Below are 18,609 nucleotides of genomic sequence, written 5' to 3'. Positions count from 1 at the left end.
TTCCTCAAGGCTCCTCGCTCAGCCCTACCCTCTTCAACGTCTACATGAGCCCCCTCGCAGCCATCGCACACCAACACAACCTCAACATCATCTCCTACGCCGACGACACCCAGCTGATCCTCTCCCTCACCAACGACCCCGCCACCGCCAGAGCCAACCTACACGAAGGGATGACAGACGTAGCCAAGTGGATGATGAACAGCCGCCTGAAACTGAACTCGGACAAGACGGAAGTCCTCATCCTTGGATCGTCACCCTCCACCTGGGACGACTCCTGGTGGCCCCCCGCCCTGGGCAGCGCACCCAAACCAATAGACCACGCACGCAACCTGGGCTTCATCCTGGACTCCTCCCTCTCCATGACCAGACAAGTCAACGCCGTCTCCTCGGCGTGCTTCAACATCCTGCGCATGCTACGTAAGATCTTCCGGTGGATCCCCACCGAGACCAGGAAGACAGTCACCCAGGCCCTCGTCACCGGCTGGCTGGACTACGGCAACTCCCTCTACGCCGGAACCACCGCCAAACTCCAGAAGAGACTCCAGCGGATTCAGAACGCCTCAGCACAACTCATCCTGGACATCCCACGCCGCAGCCACATCTCCGGACACCTCAGAGATCTTCACTGGCTCCCGGTCAACAAGAGAATCACCATCCGTCTCCTCAACCACGCACACAAAGCCTTACACAACCAAGGCCCAGGATACCTCAACAGCCGCCTCAACTTCTACGCTCCCACACCCCAGCTTCGATCGACCAGCCATGCCCTCGCCACCGTCCCCCGCATCCGAAGAGCCACCACAGGCGGAAAGGTCCTTCTCCTACCTGGCCGCCAAGACTTGGAACTCCCTCCCGACCCACCACCGCCTGACCCAGGACCTCCTTGCCTTCAGGAAGCAGCTCAAGACCTGGCTGTTCGAGCAGTAGCGGACCCCCCCTCCCCTAGCGCCTTGAGACCCTCCGGGTGAGTAGTGCGCTATATATAAATGCCTTGATTGATTGATTGATTGATTGATTGATTGATACACACTATATATATAAACAATAACGGTGGGTCTAAAGAAACTCAGAGCTCTGTGTTCAGAATGTGTCTAATCTACTACAAGATACGTTTGGACCCATCACTCATCAGGTACACACTCTGGACCGCCCTTTTTGTCATCATTTGGGCCAGTCTCACCAAGTGGTATGTCCACAACGTACAATTAGCACACTTAGATAGTGGTAACTGAAAAGCAGTGCACAAAAAATGAGTGAAAGTGAGTAGTTAAAAATGGATAGTGGGTGCAAAAATGACTTTAATGAAAGACAATCCACTTCCAAGATTTAAAAAAACGCGAAGTGCAAAATAACAGTAGTTTTCAACAAATATCTACTGCATGTATGGAAAGGTCGACATGTTTCTGCAGTTAACAGATACTAAGTGTATCACCTGCTTCTTCAGGACCAAGAATATATTTTGCTACTGCTTCAAAAGGTGCGTGCGTGCATAATAGAAATTATATAAATATTGGGATATCACCTGAGTAGGCCCTCTCAATGCTCCTGTTTAGTAGAAGCTGATTTCCACAAGTGAGAGGAATCATGTGCAGACGACACATATAAAAGAAAACAGAGAAAATGGCACAACACATTAATAGAAGTTATCACTCCTGAGTTTCAACAGTTGAAATTACTTGTGTACTTGTATATCTCAAGTACATTACCCAACCATTCACTATTTAGATATGCCTCTCACTCACCTAGAGTTTGAGGGACCGGCGCCTCTCCTCACCTGGCCACAGCTCAGGAAATAGGGGCAGCGCTCTATTTTAATAACCACAAAAATAATAGTGAAAATCCTCATAGCAAACGCCAAATCACAGTCACCGATCCGTCAACTTGTTACAATTATCCTGTATACAATGGTAATGAACACATCTTTTTGCGCATTGCATTATATCTGTTTTGTAAGAATGCTCACTAGATGTGTTGCCACCAACAGGAAAACAATTCCATCCATTGCGAGTAGAATAGTATTGTTTTAGATGTTAAAAAATGCCTACTGCCGAACAGGTATCTGAGGATGTTAATATTACAGCGAAGCTGCAAAGGTCAGCTCAAGAGCATAGTACCATTGAGAATTAGCGCGCAATCCAGTTTGCAAAAGGCGATTTCAAGCATACCTTTCCATCGGTACTCCAGTCAGGCATCTGCGCTGTTCGGGGAGGCAACGGGAAATGTTTACATGCCGTATTTCTAGCTGAGGAAAAACCATCAATAACGTACCAGCGCTAGTGCGCATGCGCCGATCCCCACCGGCGAAGGCTGCGTACGTCATTTCAAACCGTCAGATGGGCTCATGGGAAATGTTGTCGAAAAACTAGATGGCGGAATAAAAACAGATTCCAACCGAGCTGTATCATGTCGAGTTTTCAAAGAGAGTTTTAATAATGCAAAGCCAGTAAAAGTATTTAATATTATAATGTACTGGCATTTCAATTTTCGAAATTAGAAAGAATGCTTTGGTGTCACTGGCATCACCTCACGAGATGAGGAGTAGAGTTGTGTGTTAGCAGTACTGATTGAAAACACCAGGTCTCCTACCCTGAATAAACAAGATACTATAAGCGATGAAAGCGCTTCAAATTAACATAGTGGCGAGATTGGGGATTGGACCTATAGTTTTAACACACGACTCTACTCCTCATCTCGGGAGGTGATGCCAGTGACACCAAAGCATTCTTTCTAATTTCGAAAATTGAAATGCCAGTACATTATAATATCAAACACTTTTACTGGCTTTGCATTATTAAAACTCTCTTTGAAAACTCGACATGATACAGCTCGGTTGGAATCTGTTTTTATTCCGCCATGTAGTTTTTTGACTGGACTGGACTGGCCATTGGACTTCGGTGAGCAGGGACTCTTATTTGCGTTTACATTTTTGATCCAGCTGAATAAAGCTATTTATTACAGTTTGTGTACGTTAGTTTGTCTGATAATGTCTTTGACTGCTGTGTATCTGGGAGCTGGTGTGATGTTCAAATTTGGGTATATTACATGTGTCTATTTCCTGATGGTAATGAGGTTAAAAATTGTATGTTTTTGCTTTAACTGCTGGGCAATGCTGGGCACTGCTGGGGGTCTTAGCCACACACACACTCTAATGCTGGGCACTGCTGGGGGTCTTAGCCACACACACTGTTATGCTGGGCACTGGTGGGCACTGGTGGGGATCTTAGCCACATACACACTCTTATGCTGGGCACTGCTGGGGGTCTTAGCCACACACACCCTATCCTGCTGGGCACTGCTGGGGGTCTTAACCACACACACTCCGTAATGCTGGGCACTGATGGGCACTGCTGGGGGTCTTAGCCACACACACACTCTAATGCTGGGCACTGCTGGGGGTCTTAGCCACACACACCCTTTGCTGCTGGGCACTACTGGGCACTGCTGGGGGCCTTAGCATTACTCTAGTTTCCACTCAATCAGTCTGAAAAACCATTTGCCATTCTCACAATTTACCAGAATCAAAAGGATCAGCAGTGATGAAGCACAAGCAATGGAGGAGATAGAAGAAATGTCCCAACAATATAGCAGAAGAGGATATCCGAAACAGGTATTGATTGAAGCAAAACAGAAAGTCACCCAGAAAACAAGAGAAGTGTTACTTCAGAAGGTTCAGAAAACTCCTAGCAGGAGCGAAGTCTTCGTGTTGAAACAATTGACGCTCACATCAAAAATAAAGAAATGTATCTTGAGGAGGTGGGAGCTAATTGAACAGGAGGAGGACTTTAGAACAGTATTCGTTGACAAACCAATATTTGCACTATCAAGATCAAAAAACCTCAAGGAATTACTGAAACTGAAAAATAAGGACATTTTGAAAGAAAATAACAAAGGCATGCGTAAATGTTTCAATTGTGGACATTGTGGAAACGTACAGGTGGGAGACACTTTTGCACATCGACATACAGGGAAACAAATAAAACTGAGACACACCTCTGATTGTAACACTAGTTCTGTAATTTATGCCATCATATGTCCGTGCGGCCTAGTTTATGTACGCCGTACTACTAGAAAGATTAAGATAAGGATTACAGAACATAAGTCCAACATAAGGTTAAGTCAGGAGAAATCAAGTTTGGCCCAACACTGGAAGGAGAGGCAACACACTATACCCCAGTTAAGATTCACTGTACTGGAGCAGGTGTTAGTTGAACCCCATGTGGATCCTAACATAAGAATAGCTCAGAGAGAAACATTTTGGATGAGACATCTGAATACCGTAAAACCGGGTGGGCTTAATGACAAAATAGAATTTGCGTGTTTTCTGTAATTATTGGTTTGAATAACAGCATTGATATCAAAATCTGTGGTAACATGTTCAGTTGTAAATACAGGATTGAGCTCACACTGAAGTGTCATCAACGATTGAGTATGCAGTGAATTTATAGTTAGAATTTTTAATTTTTCCATTAGCTTGTTTTTTTAGTAGTGATCGTGAGACGCAAACATTGTTGTTCACCACACAGTGTAGAAGCAGTGAGAGGAATAGTACAAGTTGATGGGGACCATAACGAGTTAGAATAGTCCTTTTTCTATAACTACTGATGGGTGTCGTACGTAATTCATACAATATCACTTTAACATCACCTAAAAATAATGTTTAACAGTTCACATTAGCGTACGCACTTATACACTTTTAGAAGAGTTTTGCCCGTAAATGAGCAGTGAAATAACGGGTATTTGAAAAATATCAGAAACCTTCAGGGGGCGGGGACACCTGTCCTTCTTTGATGATGGGTTTAAATAGACCCCGGTTAGACACGTGGCCACATGGCGTTGCTAGTGTTGTTGGAGTGAGCAAGGCGAACAGGGCGTGTGCATTGGAAGGAAGACAGACGGTAAGCGTTACAACGCGTAGTATACCGAAACATTGAGCACGCTGTATGTTAAGGTTGTAGAAAATTATAGACATTTTCATTTGACAGTGGGCTCCTTTTGTGCTTTCAGCATTCAGCGCAGAGTATTTAAGAGGCTCAAGATATACACCAGAAAACTTAGAAGTAAGTGATATGCCATTGTGATACTATAACGGTAAACGGCTAGAGAGAGTGTGCACTTACGTGAGTTTTCGACTTTGGTTTGTAGGACTATTTGCTCAACTCACAACTGTTGAAGAAAAAGCACTTGTGCTTGGTTTTAGGGTATGTTTCTTTTTTCTTATTTGTTGTAAGGCAGGTAGTAGAGTACTCATATCATATACGTTGATTACGCTTGGTTGAACTCAATAGCATGTATAGGGAAGACCACAGTAGAAATGAATATTGCTTGGATAGCTGGTTTTGTTGGATTAAGTAACATGCTCAAGAAAAGATGTACTTTTGTCGCATGAATAAATGGTAGTATGTGATTAGAAGATGATAAATTGACAATATGGTTATAAAATTCTTATTATTTATTTATACAGTTATTTTCCCCTGACGAAGATGCGAATGCATCGAAATGCATTGGGAACCAACACAAGCACGGATGAAAAGTGTTTTCCTATGTATTAATCTGATATTCGCCATATTGGAATTGTATCGGCAAAACAGTTTGAAAAATGTGTTTTTCAGAGTAATTGTGTATTTTTACAAAACGAAGTAAAGAATAATTTGTGAAGCTATTTAAGTGGTGGTTTCGTTTATGTAAACTGCACTGGAAGAAAATGTTTTTTGGAAGATAAGCATTGAAATGTAGGATTTACCATGTCTGATTATTTTTGAATGTAAGTTACACAAAATGTGTTGCACCTGAGCAAGTTTGAACAGTGCATTCCTGAACGTGACACAATTGTGTCTGTTTGTGCCGTTCATTTAAGAACCTGACAGGGGTTAGTCAGGATAAGCAGGTTTGCACCAATTGGTTTAACATTAGATCAAATTAAGGCCTAAAAAATTAATGGTGTGCAGGTTACACATACAGCTCTAGGTCTTAGCCACATACACACTCTTATGCTGGGCACTGCTGGGGGACTTAGCGACACACACCCTATCCTGCTGGGCACTGTTGGGGTTCTTAACCACACACACTCTGTAATGCTGGGCACTGATGGGCACTGCTGGGGGTCTTAGCCACACACACACTCTAATGCTGGGCACTGCTGGGGGTCTCAGCCACACACACTCTAATGCTGGGCACTGCTGGGCACTGGTGGGGGTCTTGGCCACACACCCACTCTTATGCTGGGCACTGCTGGGCACTACTGGGGGTCTTAACCACACACACCCTATGCTGCTGGGCACTGCTGGGGGTCTTAGCCACACACACTGTTATGCTGGGCACTGGTGGGCACTGGTGGGGGTCTTAGCCACACACATCTCTTATTTTGGGCACTGCTGGGCACTGCCGGGGGTCTTAGCCACTCACACTCTATGCTGCTGGGCACTGCTGGGGGTCTTAGCAACACACACTCTAATGCTGGGCACTGCTGGGTATGTTTTCTACACATCACTTAGACTTACAATGACACTGCAGACGTATGTCCCACATATCTGACTGTTACACTGGTGTTATGCGCTATCCTACCGTACCCCGAGATCGATGACGTTGGTGCTGCACGTCTGACTATTACACTGGTGATATGCGCTAGCGTACCGCACCCCGAGATCGATGACGTGGGTGTGGCATGTCTGACTATTACTCTGGTGATATCCGCTAGCGTACCATACCCCGAGATTGATGACGTGGTTGCGGCACGTCTGACTATTACTCTGGTGATGTCCGCTAGCGTACCGTACCCCGAGATCGATGACGTAGGTGCGGCACGTCTCACTATTACACTGGTGATATGCGGTAACGTACCGCACCCCGAGATCGATGATGTAGGTGTGGCACTTCTAACTATTACTCTGGTGATTTGTGCTAGCGTACCGTACCCCGGGATCGATGACATAGGTGCGGCATGTCTGACTATTACACTGGTGATATGCGGTAGTGCACCGCACCCCGAGATCGATGACATAGGTGCGGCACGTCTGACTATTACGCTGGTGATATGCGGTAGTGTACCGCACCCCGAGATCGATGACGTGGGTGCAGCACATCTCACTATTACTCTGGTGATGTCCGCTAGCGTACCGTACCCCGAGATTGATGACGTAGGTGCGGCACGTCTCACTATTACACTGGTGATATGCGGTACCGTGTGTCGCTACGTACCCCGACAATACAGGCGTTTGATGGGGATGTGCGCGTGTGGCAACACGTACAGGTATGTTTGACTTCGTTGTACTCACCGTCTGCGCCATCCTCGGTTTATATATACGAGGTGGTGGGTGTTCAGGACTGGTATGACACAGACGATGGGGTTCATGTCTTGTTTGTCGTGTACCAGGGTGCGGGTTGGGCCGGACTCTGCTTTTACGGCAGTTTTTGATTCTCGTAGCAAAAGAGCCGTACGGAGTTTGCTCGACACGGATAGTACTTCCTGGTACGGATGACGCAGTCTATTTACATTTGGACGTAGCGTCATGCGTCAGCTGAATGACATTCGTATGGTCTTTCGATTTGCATGGAGTTTTTTACGAGTCGTACGGAGTGACGCTTTGGATTGGGATCGTACTTGCAGATTCGTACTGAGACATGTACCGGTACAATTCGTACGGGGAAAAACGCTTCGTACGGAAATTCGAAGTGCTTTTTCTTGAATCGGAATCGGCCCCTTACTTTCACCCATATTAAGTGTAAAAAAAAAGGCTCACAATAATAGATCATCATTACAGGAGACATCTGCACTCGTAACGTGTAGCCGAAGAAATTTCAATCATGAAAAATCCTCCTGTAAAAGTACTTTGGGCTGGAACTTTTCAGGGTAGTGTGAGTTTGTTTGAAGTAAGCAAACCTTGCAGCTTTGGGAAATGAAAATATGTGTATTTCATGGGAACAGGAGACTTCCTCTGAAAGCAAGTATAGTAATATGTGTATTCTCATGGCACTTTATTTCATTATAAATGTGAACTTGACAATTTTACCGTCCCCTCCCTTCCTGTAAAGCGCTGTGATACCCACTAGGGTCATGCTCGTGCTTTACAAAACTTTATAAATAAATAAATAAATATAAATGAAATAAGTAGTACCAAACTCCACATATATGCACCTACACAGTACATATATCCTCACGGTACATTGATGTGAATTTAGGAATAATAAATCTATACTCCCCTACACTCACTAACCTTTGGAGGTTTTGTCCCTCGAAATTCTTCCCTCGATATTCTTTTTATTACTATTTTCTGCGGTCGATATTCAGTAGTACAATTTCTGGCAACATTGACCCCTCTCTACTTATATTTGTGAATGAGAGAGATATTTTTTTTTATTTCCAATTTTTACAGAGTGAACACCTCCTCACAGTTGGTATTTCACCCTCAAAGAAAAGGACAATAAAAAGATGAATGAACCACCTTTATTTACCTTTCCAGTAGCCTCTCGGAATGCATATCTGATCAGTTGTCTTTCTGCATTGTTTCGCCTCGTCAAGACATCAGTAATCCCATCAACGTCTACTCCTATGTGAGGCAGAAAAAATAACCAATTTGTAATGGGTACCGAGGAAATTTGGTGTTGGGACATATCCGTCTGTAACAAGGTACAATGAGGAGGTACATATACTATAAAACAGCAGGCCTACCAACAGACTCACCACAGTGGCCTAATGCAAAATGATGGAGGAGCCCTGCAGAAAGAGACAACGGGTACCACCTAGTATCCCATATCACACAGATATTCATTGGTCTTGGGCTGAATGGGGTCAACCTGAATAGTTGGAGGCTCCTTGGTGGGTTGGTGCCCCCTCCCTGTACTGCAGGGGCTGCAGAGGCTGTGTTGTGCCCCTGGCTCACCAAACACATACTTCCTGCAAGATTTTTGCAAGGGCTAAGTGGAAGCGAAAGGAATGATTTACTGCTGTATACCCAAGCTAAGTTCCATCATTCACAAAGTATCCACTCACAAACAGAGATGTGCTCAAGGGTGTCGAAAAAATATTTAACAATGCATATAGGGAGCTTGTTTCATCTCAATAGTTAACAATGAAAAGGTTGCTAGCAGTAATAGAAAACGTCACACATATTGCAAAATGTGTATTTATAAAAACTAATGGTAAAGTTGTCTTAACTAGATTGTATTAAGTCCCTCATTCTGAGAGGTGCAGTGAAACCCCATTATTTAGTAACAATGTGGCAATTCCAGGGCGTGGGATTATAGTGGGATAACAATAATCCCCTGTGAAGTGGGACTTGTAGAATTCGAGTTTGAGCACTCCCTTCTCATATTGATTCCTTTTTATGGGTGATTTCCAGCCTCCACGTTAGGAGAGGTTTAGGCTGGTGAAATATCAGTGGAATTTTTTAGAGTGCTCATCTGGTAATCAATTTTCAACAACAACTCCCATTCCAGCCAAACGCGATTAACAAGTCCAATTCAGTACAGTCGGTTGGGGGTAGGAAGGCAGGAACAAGAGTAATAGGGGTACATTAGTATCCGATAGACCTCATAGTAGCACTCAGGAAGTAGATATTCTGTAAAATGTGTCAATTATTAAAACGCTAGCTCCTGAAACCTGCTTTTGTTTTACATACAGTTCTCCCTCCAACTTTATTTATTCCAATGTTTCTGCCTCCTCTTTTATCAGTGGCACCCACATGGTACCTCTGACTTTTGGTGGCGGGCTCCATACTTTCCAAAAAATTCCAACATGAATGCCAGACATGTACTGTGTTAGGCAAGCAATGCGCCTGTCTAGCTACAAGGTTGAGTTGAACTATCCGAGGAACATTTGCCTCACACTCCAGTCCCTGTGCTTTCTGTTTTACTTCTGTGACTGTGCTGCCTATTTTTTGTTCAATCGGAACTCCTGTCAAGGGTCCAGGATCCATTGAGGTGTTGAAAGAGTGAGTGTCAGAGAGTACTTGTAAACCCAAACGAGCACATATGTGAGTTTGTGCACATATTCATTGGAAGGTGATAGTAAATGTGTGCATTTGTGAAAGAGTTTTCTTGTTCTCTCCTGGCCTGGCATATCTGGGGGACATTTCTGGCATATTCGGTGTTAATTCCTGGCATTGACTCCAGACCTGGCATATTGGGGTAGTTGTTATAATTTTTTGAAGCCCTCTTGGTAAAATGGTATGAACCCTGGGCAAACTACTGACTATGATTTATTGGTTGTAATTTGTGACAATTGAACACCACCCAATACAGAATGTACCCTCACTAAACAAACTGATGGCCATGGCATATTGGTGGTGATTTGTAGTATTTTGGGTCTACCCTAGGGATGACGGTGGCATTTCTTAGCATTTTAGAAATCCATGGCATATTGCTGGTAGTTCTCAGTCTTCTGTACCCATCCATAGCAGGATGGTGGCTATCTCTGCATAACCCGCTAGCCATGGCATATTGGAGGTTACTGAGCATTTAGAGGAGCCCCTGTGGTACGCCGACGATTCCCAAATTATATTCTCCCTATCTGAATCCTGTCCGACATCCCCATCTCTACTCAAATCAGGGCTTCAAAACATCCTAAATTGGATGACAAGAAACCAATTAAAGCTCAATGGAGACACGACAGAGATTCTTCTCTTAGGAAAACGTCAAGATCTTTGGAATCCTTCGCACTGGCCTAACCAGATGGGTAATTTTCCTACCACAGTGACTCAAGTTCCTAATCTTGGAGTTATCTTGGATAGCTCCCTCTCCATGAGCCAACAGGCCAACAAAGTTGTCGGCCTATGCCTTACCATCATCAAATGGCTGAGGAAAATCATTTGGATGCTGCCCTCTTCCACTCAAAAGACCGTAGTCAATGCCCTCATAATATCACGGCTTGACTACGGCAACATTCTGTACCTTGGTTCAAACAAAGCGGTAGTCAGTCGACTACAACTTGTCCAGAACGCAGCAGCCCGACTACTGTGCAGAATCCCAAAAAATTCCGGAGTCTCGAGCTAACGTTGGGAACTCCAGTGGCTCAGGGTAGAAAGCAGAATCAGTTTTAAAGCCCTGAACTACATGTTCAGAATCAAAGCAGGTACAGCACCCAAATACCTTCTAGCTCTGGCTCACCCCTATACTCCCAAGCGTAATCTTCGCTCGCAATCAGCTGCCAACTTCTGTGTACCAAGATTTAAATTGGCAAGAAAGGGAGGCAGATCTTTTGCCCACCTTGGACCATCCCTCTGGAACGCACTCCCTCCCTTCATTCGAAAGGAGGAAAACCATGTTGGGTTCAGAAGGCACGTCAAGACCTGGCTATTCGAACAATAACATGAATAGCCAGTAATTTCTCCTGACATCCTTATACTGTGTCTCAGCACCGGGAAACCCTTTTTGGGTAGCTGTAGCACCTTACAAATTTAAAAAATAAATAAAATATAAATAAATACGCTGGTGGTAATTCCTGGAATTTAGGAGCCTATCCATCGAGATGGGGCACGTCTTGGTTCAAATACTGACCTTGGCATATTCAAGGGGATTTTTGGCAAATTGGGGCCCTCAATGTCATGATGGTTAGCATAACACTGATAATTCTTGCAAGAGTGAAAGGGTACATTACATGAGATTGGGATACAGAAACACTTTCAGTTATAGTCGAACCTGTGGGCTTTACTAACTGATAGATCTGACTTGTATTTTCAATTCGAAACCCGGTCTGGCGAACATATGCATGTTTAAAGAGAGAACTATTGGTTTGCCATGATTTGTTTCCATGATGTGATATCATTTTGCTACATCTCTGATACACTCAAATACAATTTCCAGTCTGGGACTGGCTTTGCAGGCACTCTGACACTCTGGCACTGTGAGATTGCCCGACTTAAAGGGCCAGTGAGTGGTCCATACTATTTGGTCCCACAGGGCGTTATGGAACCATAAAAATGGTCCAAACACTGGGCCTTTAAGCAGTGCCTGACTGACAGGCCAGTCTGAAACTAACATATACATCCATATAGTGGATTTACCACTAGACATTAAATTATGTTGTGATCATAGTAACCCATATTTTTAGAGGTTGAACAGTGTTCAGAATGATTATGTATGTTTTATTAGGATTCTATGTTATATTGCTACGGGCATGTACCAAGGGTCAGGCCAGCATCCATCAGAGTTTATGTATGCTAAAGCACATAGGGGCTGATTACAATGTGGCCCAGAAAAGCTCCGGCCGATGGTAGGAGCCTTCTAAAGTCGAATCGTAATGGGCCCGCCGGTTTACTTTCTGACAGCTGTATTACAATGCTGGCAGTCAGAAACCAAACCGGCCAGTCATTCCGGTTGGCTTCCACAGGGCTCATGGATCCTGTCGGACAGTTTGAACCGGTTCGTAATCCCAAAAGGCAGGTCTTTCTGTCCTTAGGATTACAATGCATAGTTCCCGGCATGGTTTCCATGCTGGCCTGTTCGACATGGAAACCATGTCAAAAAGTGTGTATGGGGGCCCGCAGCAGGGCCCCCTTGTTTGTGCGACCTCCAGTTGGGAGCCAAGGGGGCACCTATGGTGCCCCCCTGTTGATCCCTGCATAAAATATCAGGAACCTTGAGGTGCCTGCCATAGGGTGCAGGGATGAACAGCCCCTCCCCTTTCCCTATGGGAGCAAGTATTGTGACTGGTTTACGAACAGTGTTTGATTGCATCCTAATTAGGCAATCAGGACCCCCCAACCAGAAGTTGGTCGATCGTTCCCAGAACCGAGACAGTGTTGGGCAGACTTATGTCTACCCGACATTGTAATTAAGCTCTTAGTCTTAGGTAACTTTTAGGAGGCCTGGGGAGCAGGTATGAATAGATGACTGAACTGTGATGCAAGACTTTAGATCTTTATCACATGTTTTTATGATGAAAGCAACTTAGAGGAAATAAAAATATCTAGCTGAGAAAAGCTGTAGAAGGTGGCAAGAGCATCAGATTGACATGAGATGCACACCCAGCTGATGATTAACTTTTTTAAAGATATTGGGGTAGATCGCAAAAGAGCTCAAAATAAACTAGATACTGTTGAAATGATGGGAGAGGAGATCTGATGGAAATATTTGTAAATGAAATGTGCTACATTTTATGAGTGCTTTTATATCAGCCAGATGACTCTTGGGGCGGGGCTAATCTGCCATTAAATATTTACGGGCTTGTTAATCTTATTAAAATGTCAACATTTTCTAAATTAACGTTCCTATATAATGCTATTCCGTTAACCTTTCCCCTAAAAGAGATTATGAACCTTCAAGGCAAGATTGGTTCCTTCATATGGGCTTGTAAATCCCCAAGAATAGCTTGGAAAAAATTAAGGAGGGGGCTAAAAATAGGTGGTCTGGCTCTTCCGGATCTACTCATTTATTGTCATGCCTTTCATTTTAAAAACTTCAGATTATTGGCCAACAAATTGGACGCTTCCTCACAGGGACATCTATTCCAGGCACTCTTGCATGACCAACCACTGGGCCAGGAGTTTTTCTTATTTAAATTTGGAGACAAGAATTTTTTTAAAAAGGTCCGACTTAAGATTTTGTAGACTGCACTTAGAAATTGGGCATTTGTCCGGAAAACCCTGGGAATTGCATATTATAATTCTCACGCCCCAATATGGGATTTCCCGGGCACTCCGGAGTGCTTCAGGACCATCTATCTTTACCGCTAAAAGCTGTAGGGCTGTTGAGATGGGGCGACCTTTGGGTCAACTCTGGCCTAATAGATTGGGACACGTTAGTATTCTTAACTAATGGCTCTTTAACAAGATTTAAGTTTAAGCAACTCTCTGCCGGGTGGGCAAGGCAATCCTAGGACTTGGGAGGGGACACAGGGATTCTTGATTCTGTGTGTAGGCAATGGAGGTGGGAACGGGAGGTTTCGTTTTGGTATGGAGCATTAATAGGGGTAAAAAGAGTTCCAAACTGTGAATTGGTGAGCTTATGGGGTAATGTGATATCGGATAGCCCGGAGGAAACCCTGAAGGTTTGGACTGACTCATTCTCCTTGTCTCAGAGTTTAATAAAACCAGCAAATCTGAGGAGAAATCACTTGTTCACTGCCTACCGGGTCTACTGGACACCGGCTAAATTATCTAAGGTCACCTCAGCCAATTATTGTTGCCCCCGCTGTAAACTCCAGGAAGCTGATGACAGACATATGTTTTTAGAATGTCCAGAGATTCTCGAGTACTGGAAGGCAATTGTGGATTTCCTAGAAAAGGTTTTATTGACTGTGGTTATAAGCTCTCCTAGACTAGTCTTTTTTGGCTTACCATCAGGATATAGTGTTAATAACTTCTCACAATTTATATTTTATGTTGTGGTTATAGCTAAGAGAGAGATATGTAGAGAATGGAAATCGGTTGCCCTACCCGGGTTCTCTGATTGTTTACGAAATATTATGGCAGTAAGTAAACTAGATTTGGCCTGTCGAGAAGAGGGCACTGATAATGTATGGTCTGCTCTGATGGCCTGTTCAAAGAGGTAACGGTCCAATGATTATGCCAGAGGTTTAGTCGGTCCTGTCCTCCCTGGGTCCGAGACATCTATCAAAGGGATTGGGAGTCGGACAAGGAAACAGCCTACCTCTCCTCTAGGTGAGCCCTGTTTGCTGCACATTGAATCCTTGATGGCCGCACGACTGACAATGTGAAAGACATGAGGGGTTCCCATCTAGAGTCTCTTTATCTGGTGGCATGTATGAGGACAAAACAAAAAAAGATGACTCTTGGGGCTGGGTGGATGGGGGATGATTAGGATGTAAGGCGGACGAACACCAACAGGCCATCGGCGGCAGGATAGCTGTAGAACAACCACATTATCAAGCAGCCTGTTAGAGCATCAGTCGGACCATAATCCCTACAATGGGGGTGGTGCCTGCCATAGGTGTCCCTTCCATAGGTATGTCCCTTCCCCCTGCCTTTACATGGCGATCTGACCATCATATAGAGGCAAACAGAAAGAATTATCAGGGGCCTCTAGCAGGGCCTCCGACCTGCCTGGCCGCCGCTATGTTGCCACGGGGGGCACATGTGGTGACCCTCCAAACATCCTTGCACCATGTGCCAGGCACCAAATGGTGACTGCCACACAGTGCATGGATGTTTTCAAAATGCCTTTTTCCATGGTGGCTCGTGCTGCAGTCTTTTCCCAGGCCGCAGCACAAGCTGCAATGGAATAAGTAATTTTCTAGCGAGTCACGGCTATCACAGAACAAAAGCTTCCCACATCTAATGTTCACAGTGCAAGAGAGAGGCTTGGATACCTTCTGGATTTATTAAGAGGAGACAAAAATAGAAAAGTTTGAAATTAACCAAGAGAAATGAAAAACTAACCCTGCAGTCAATATGTTGACACATGGACCACTAAAAATGCAGAGGCATTGTTAGCACACCGAGTTGCAAAAGAAGAGGCTACATGTGATTTCAGTAGTCAAACTGTCGCATTTACATTATATGTGTGATAGTTTGTTTATTAGATACACAGAACCATGCTGAAGCATAACATGTTAGATTAGCCAAATGAAGAAAAAAGCGTATATTCAGGGCTCTTTTCTTAGATAGGCAAGGCTGGAAAATGTTCATTAATCTAATCAAATAGAAGAAAGAAGTTGAAAGGCTGCGATCACTTGCCCCGTTAGTGTAAGATTATTGTTTGCTAAAATGCAGGGCATTTTCCATTAGGGCCTGGAAAGGGGTTGGACTTCAACGCAGATGATCAAAAATTAAGATATCATAACTTCTTTGGTGCTCATGATCACTATTCTGTTTTGTAGCCATTCAATATCATTTAGTTGGAACTCTTCAACCTGCAGACTGCCTTAGCACAGTCTCCTAGCTGAGCGGGTATCAACACAGCATCATCTGCCAATTGTAATAGAATCGGTGTTGCACTGAACTAGAAACATGAGGACCGATTCATAATCATTTGCGAGTACAGGAAGAAGTACTGCAGCAGCAGTCCTTCACACAACATCACTGCGATACAGTAATACTACAGCTGTGCAACTTTAGATACTTTTGTACTCCAAAATGCCTCTGTAATCAGGCCCCAAAATCTGCAACCAAAACAGGCAACAAGAGCTGATAAACATGGTATAATATTCAGCTGTATGAGAATAAGGTATACCTAATGTTTAAGGAAAGTCATGGTAGATTAGAAAAGATGATATTTTACATTTGTTTTTTGCTTTTGTGAATCCTTGTAATCCCTTTTATCCTTTTACTTAAAATTTAAACAACACATGAGCAGCAACCAACGCACTGAATAGTTTGATAACAAAGGACCCGATTCACAAAAGTATTCTAACTTTACTACTACTAAAAGTTGTGAATACTTAAAGTCGTAAAGTTAGGATGTTGTCTTAGTTTAGTAGTAGTAAAGTTAAGAATCCTAACTTTACTACTACTAAATGCCTTTTGTGAATACCGAAACTCGTCAAGTTAGGATTTTGTCCCCGATTTCTATTGTAAATCGGACACATAGAGGATATGTTGCACTTTAAGCCCTTTTGCCATTAGATTATTGCAAAACACTTATTTTGTGAAAAGTGAAAAGCATTACAAATGAATTTTTTTTTTAGAAATTAATAAAATGACACAAATATAGAGAATAACACATTATAAATGTGTTACTGGCTGAACTGACAATATTGGAGTGTAGAAAGTAGGATGCACAGCAACCATGAAACTCCACCATTACATGATAACTATACTTTTAAAGCTGCAGTAAACTCAGGCCACTCCTGTATGATTTTAGTTACTTTCTCCAATGCCCTTTAACAATCCTTATCCTTATGCATTTGTCATGCTCTTTTAATTTCCTTCGGGGATAGCAGAAATGACCATTGTTTTCGCTCCGATCGAAGCGGCTGTGAAGGTGGTGCTCCCTCTTGCTGTGCTGGTAGATCCGCCTGGTTTCCTATTTACGTTCAATATCTTCCTTTTACCCCTCAGACACAGCTTTGCTAACGTTGCCGAACTACTCACTTCATCATAGTGGAAGAAATATATTTGTGGACTAACGCGTTTTGTTTTGTAATTAAACGTATTCCAACATGGCTGTCTCATCGTCATTCGTTCAGTGAGACCACGCCCAAGACATGCTGCAGCGACAACTTCCGATGTCACACATGCGGGTCTTGCCGGGTCACCTTCGAGTAGGCAGTTTGAAAGATCGTGACAAACATGCAGACTCTCTCCTCGGTGTGTAGGGCACAGAATCTACAGCATTTAGTTATGCATTTTTATATAGGGCAGACTTTAACCAAAGGTGTCAGCGCACTTCACAATAAGACCAATTATGTTACAAGAGGAAAATGTTACAAGTATACATGTTACAGAAGCAAATGAGATACAAGAAGAGGTATAATACAGCAATAGATGGCAGTCACTAAAAAATACAAAAACACACAGGGATGACACTTCCACAGGCATAGAATACAAATTTACAATAGTGAAAGAACTTCCTTCAGGGACTTGAAAGGGTGTGCATTCCGTGACGTTCCTTCTACCTGCCTTGGAAATGCAATGTCTGGTAACATCTAGGCTCTAGATTGTACTTTTCGCAGTGGCAAAAATAAAGCTTATGTAGGGCCTCTCCATAGCAGTAAGGGTTGGAGCCCATTCCTAGCATGTGACACGTGTTACTCTGTCATGTGGCATATGCCACAGCTGATGTGACATATGCCACAGATTTTTTAAATGGACTTTCATGATTATCAGTTGAGGATTTCCAAAGGACTATCTTTCACTCTGCTAAAAAAAAAAAATGTTTAAAAATAGAAAAACAATATAAAAAAGAATTTCCCCAGGTGGGGTTTGAACCCTTGTCAAAAAGCAGTCATAGCCTCTATGAACTACCACTGTACCAACTGTTTCGAATAAATTTGCTTTGCCCAAAGCCTTTGTGTCTTCGAAAGAGAGTGGTGTCCCTTTTCAGTTTCCATGCTGTTTTTCTTCCAGCATGCCACAAATCTACACTTGATTTTCGTAATTTATAAACAAGGAGCCCTTCCTTTCTCCCATTCTGGCACTTGCCCCGTGCATTTAGTTTTCTTACACAACCATTCCCAAAGTCTAATTCCACAAGGGATTTATTTAATAGCAAACCTGCCCCCCCTTCCACGTGCCAGTGCATGTCACAAATCTCTGACATGCACTGGCTTGACTAAAAAGGACACAAATCTCACAGACACTGCTAGGCGTGATTTACAAAAGGGAATCTTTTATTTGGGTAAAATAGAAAAAAAATAGAAAAGAATATAAAAATCATTTTCCCCAGCTGGGGTTTGAACCCTGGTCAAAAAGTTCTCATAGACCCTGTGAACTGCCCCTGTACCATTTGTTCTGCATAGCTTTCCTCAGCCCAAAGCCTTTGTATCTTGTAAAAAGGGGGATGTCCCTATTCTGTTTCCATGCTGTTTTTCTTCCAGCATGCCACAAATCTACACCTGATTTTCGTTATTTATAAACAAAGAGCCCTTTCTTCCTCCCATTCTGGCACCTGGCCCATGCATTTAGTTTTCTTACACAATCATTCCCAAAGTCTCATTCCACAAATTAAGGGATTTATTTCATAGCAAAGCTGCCCCCCTTCCACGTGCCAGTGCAT

At 43.5% G+C, this 18,609-nt stretch overlaps 1 protein-coding gene across 1 annotated transcript in view; it reads right to left on the bottom strand.

Moving 5' to 3' along the window:
* The window catches only part of LOC147727230 (annexin A1-like), a 671,221-nt gene that overhangs the window by 361,652 nt on the left and 290,960 nt on the right, over nucleotides 1-18,609 (bottom strand). The window contains exon 3 of the mRNA XM_086963596.1: nucleotides 8,449-8,543. Within this exon, the coding sequence (XP_086819722.1) occupies nucleotides 8,449-8,543 (95 nt within the window). The remainder of the gene's footprint in view (nucleotides 1-8,448; nucleotides 8,544-18,609) is intronic.

This window comes from Lissotriton vulgaris, chromosome 3_1 (genome assembly GCF_964263255.1).
Source record: "Lissotriton vulgaris chromosome 3_1, aLisVul1.2, whole genome shotgun sequence".
In the NCBI taxonomy this organism is placed as follows: domain Eukaryota; kingdom Metazoa; phylum Chordata; class Amphibia; order Caudata; family Salamandridae; genus Lissotriton; species Lissotriton vulgaris.
The sequence above is the reverse complement of the archived record's forward strand: the minus strand, read 5'-3'. Positions and strand labels throughout refer to the sequence as shown.